Genomic DNA, 1,297 nt, shown 5'->3' on the forward strand with positions numbered 1-1,297 from the left:
AAACTCAAACGCCGACACACAAACACAAACAAACATTTGAACACAAAAGAACACAGGCCTGCCATTTTGTCCAGAGTAAACAGACTAAAGCACTGCTAAATTAAAAAAATAGCTCCACACAGCTACAATTCAAAACAAACACTACAACAACACAGACTCAGTAAAGCTGTCACCGTGGTTTTATGCACCCCGCATAATTTATCTAAATTTGTTAATTTTTGTGCAGAATTTCTGATTATTTTCTTTTATCATTCTTTGTTAAAATTAACAGAATCGCATAATTTCACATTTTTTAGGGTCAGTTTGCATTATTTCAGAATGTTTCTTGCATAAAGGGGACAGGCAAAGTACTCCACCTCAGCAACATTCAAACTCAAGATTACAGCTGATACATACTTCGTAAAGTACTCCACATGAACAAACTCAAGATTGCAGTTAATTGGTACAGACTCTGGAAAATTCTCCACCTAAACAGCATTCAACCTCAAGATTTGCAGCTGGTACAGACTCTGTAAAGTAGGCCTACTCCACCTCAACAACAGTCAAAACTCAGGATTATAGTTATAGTTATAGTTGGTACGGACACTGGAAAAGTCCTCCACCTCAACAACATTCAAACTTAATTAAACTTTAAGTTTATAGCCGGACCAGCCAGGTGAGTAGAGAGGCCGAGATGAGGAGAAGACTGGAGACGACCAGTCCGCTGGCACCATCCCCCATCTTTTTGGTGGTGGTGACCACCCGGTAGTTGAGCTCCTGTGTCGGCCGGAAGTCATCGACCAAGTGATGGCGCTCCTCGTCGTACAGCCCGCGGAAGATGTTCAGCTGGGGAAATGGGGGAGGAGAGAGGTAGAATGAATACATAGGGCGTGCAGGGGGAGGAGAGAGGAAGAGTGAAGACATAGGGCGTGAAGGGGGGAGGAGAGAGGGAGAGTGAAGACATAGGGCGTGGAGGGGAGAGGAGAGAGGGAGGGAGAATGAAGGCATAGGGCGTGGAGGGGAGGTGAAGACAGAGAGAGAGGGTGAAGGCGGGAGGAAGTGGGGTGGAGTCAGACTTTAGTGACACACATATTAAGTAAACATAATGTATACTGATACAGTCCCAACACGTTTATGTGTATTCAGATCCCCCCATCCTAAAAAGGTACCCTTAACTACGAGTAATATAATACATACTGGCAGGCTCATCGCATATATGTGTTAGACTTTTAGACTTTGCAGACACGAGGCAATTACTACATAATGTTTAATATGTTGATGCGGTCCTTACACGTTTATGTGTTTTCAGAACGCCCCA

At 43.8% G+C, this 1,297-nt stretch overlaps 1 protein-coding gene across 1 annotated transcript in view; it reads right to left on the minus strand.

The window, feature by feature from the left end:
* Positions 1-254: 254 nt before the first annotated feature.
* The window catches only part of LOC101849915 (carbonic anhydrase 7), a gene marked incomplete in the record, with an annotated part of 45,935 nt that continues 44,892 nt past the window's right edge, over positions 255-1,297 (minus strand). Inside the window, 1 exon segment of the mRNA XM_005095244.3 lies at positions 255-825. Coding sequence (XP_005095301.2) covers positions 637-825 — 189 coding nt within the window.

The sequence above is a fragment of the Aplysia californica genome, unplaced genomic scaffold (assembly GCF_000002075.1).
Source record: "Aplysia californica isolate F4 #8 unplaced genomic scaffold, AplCal3.0 scaffold00098, whole genome shotgun sequence".
Lineage (NCBI taxonomy): Eukaryota > Metazoa > Mollusca > Gastropoda > Aplysiida > Aplysiidae > Aplysia > Aplysia californica.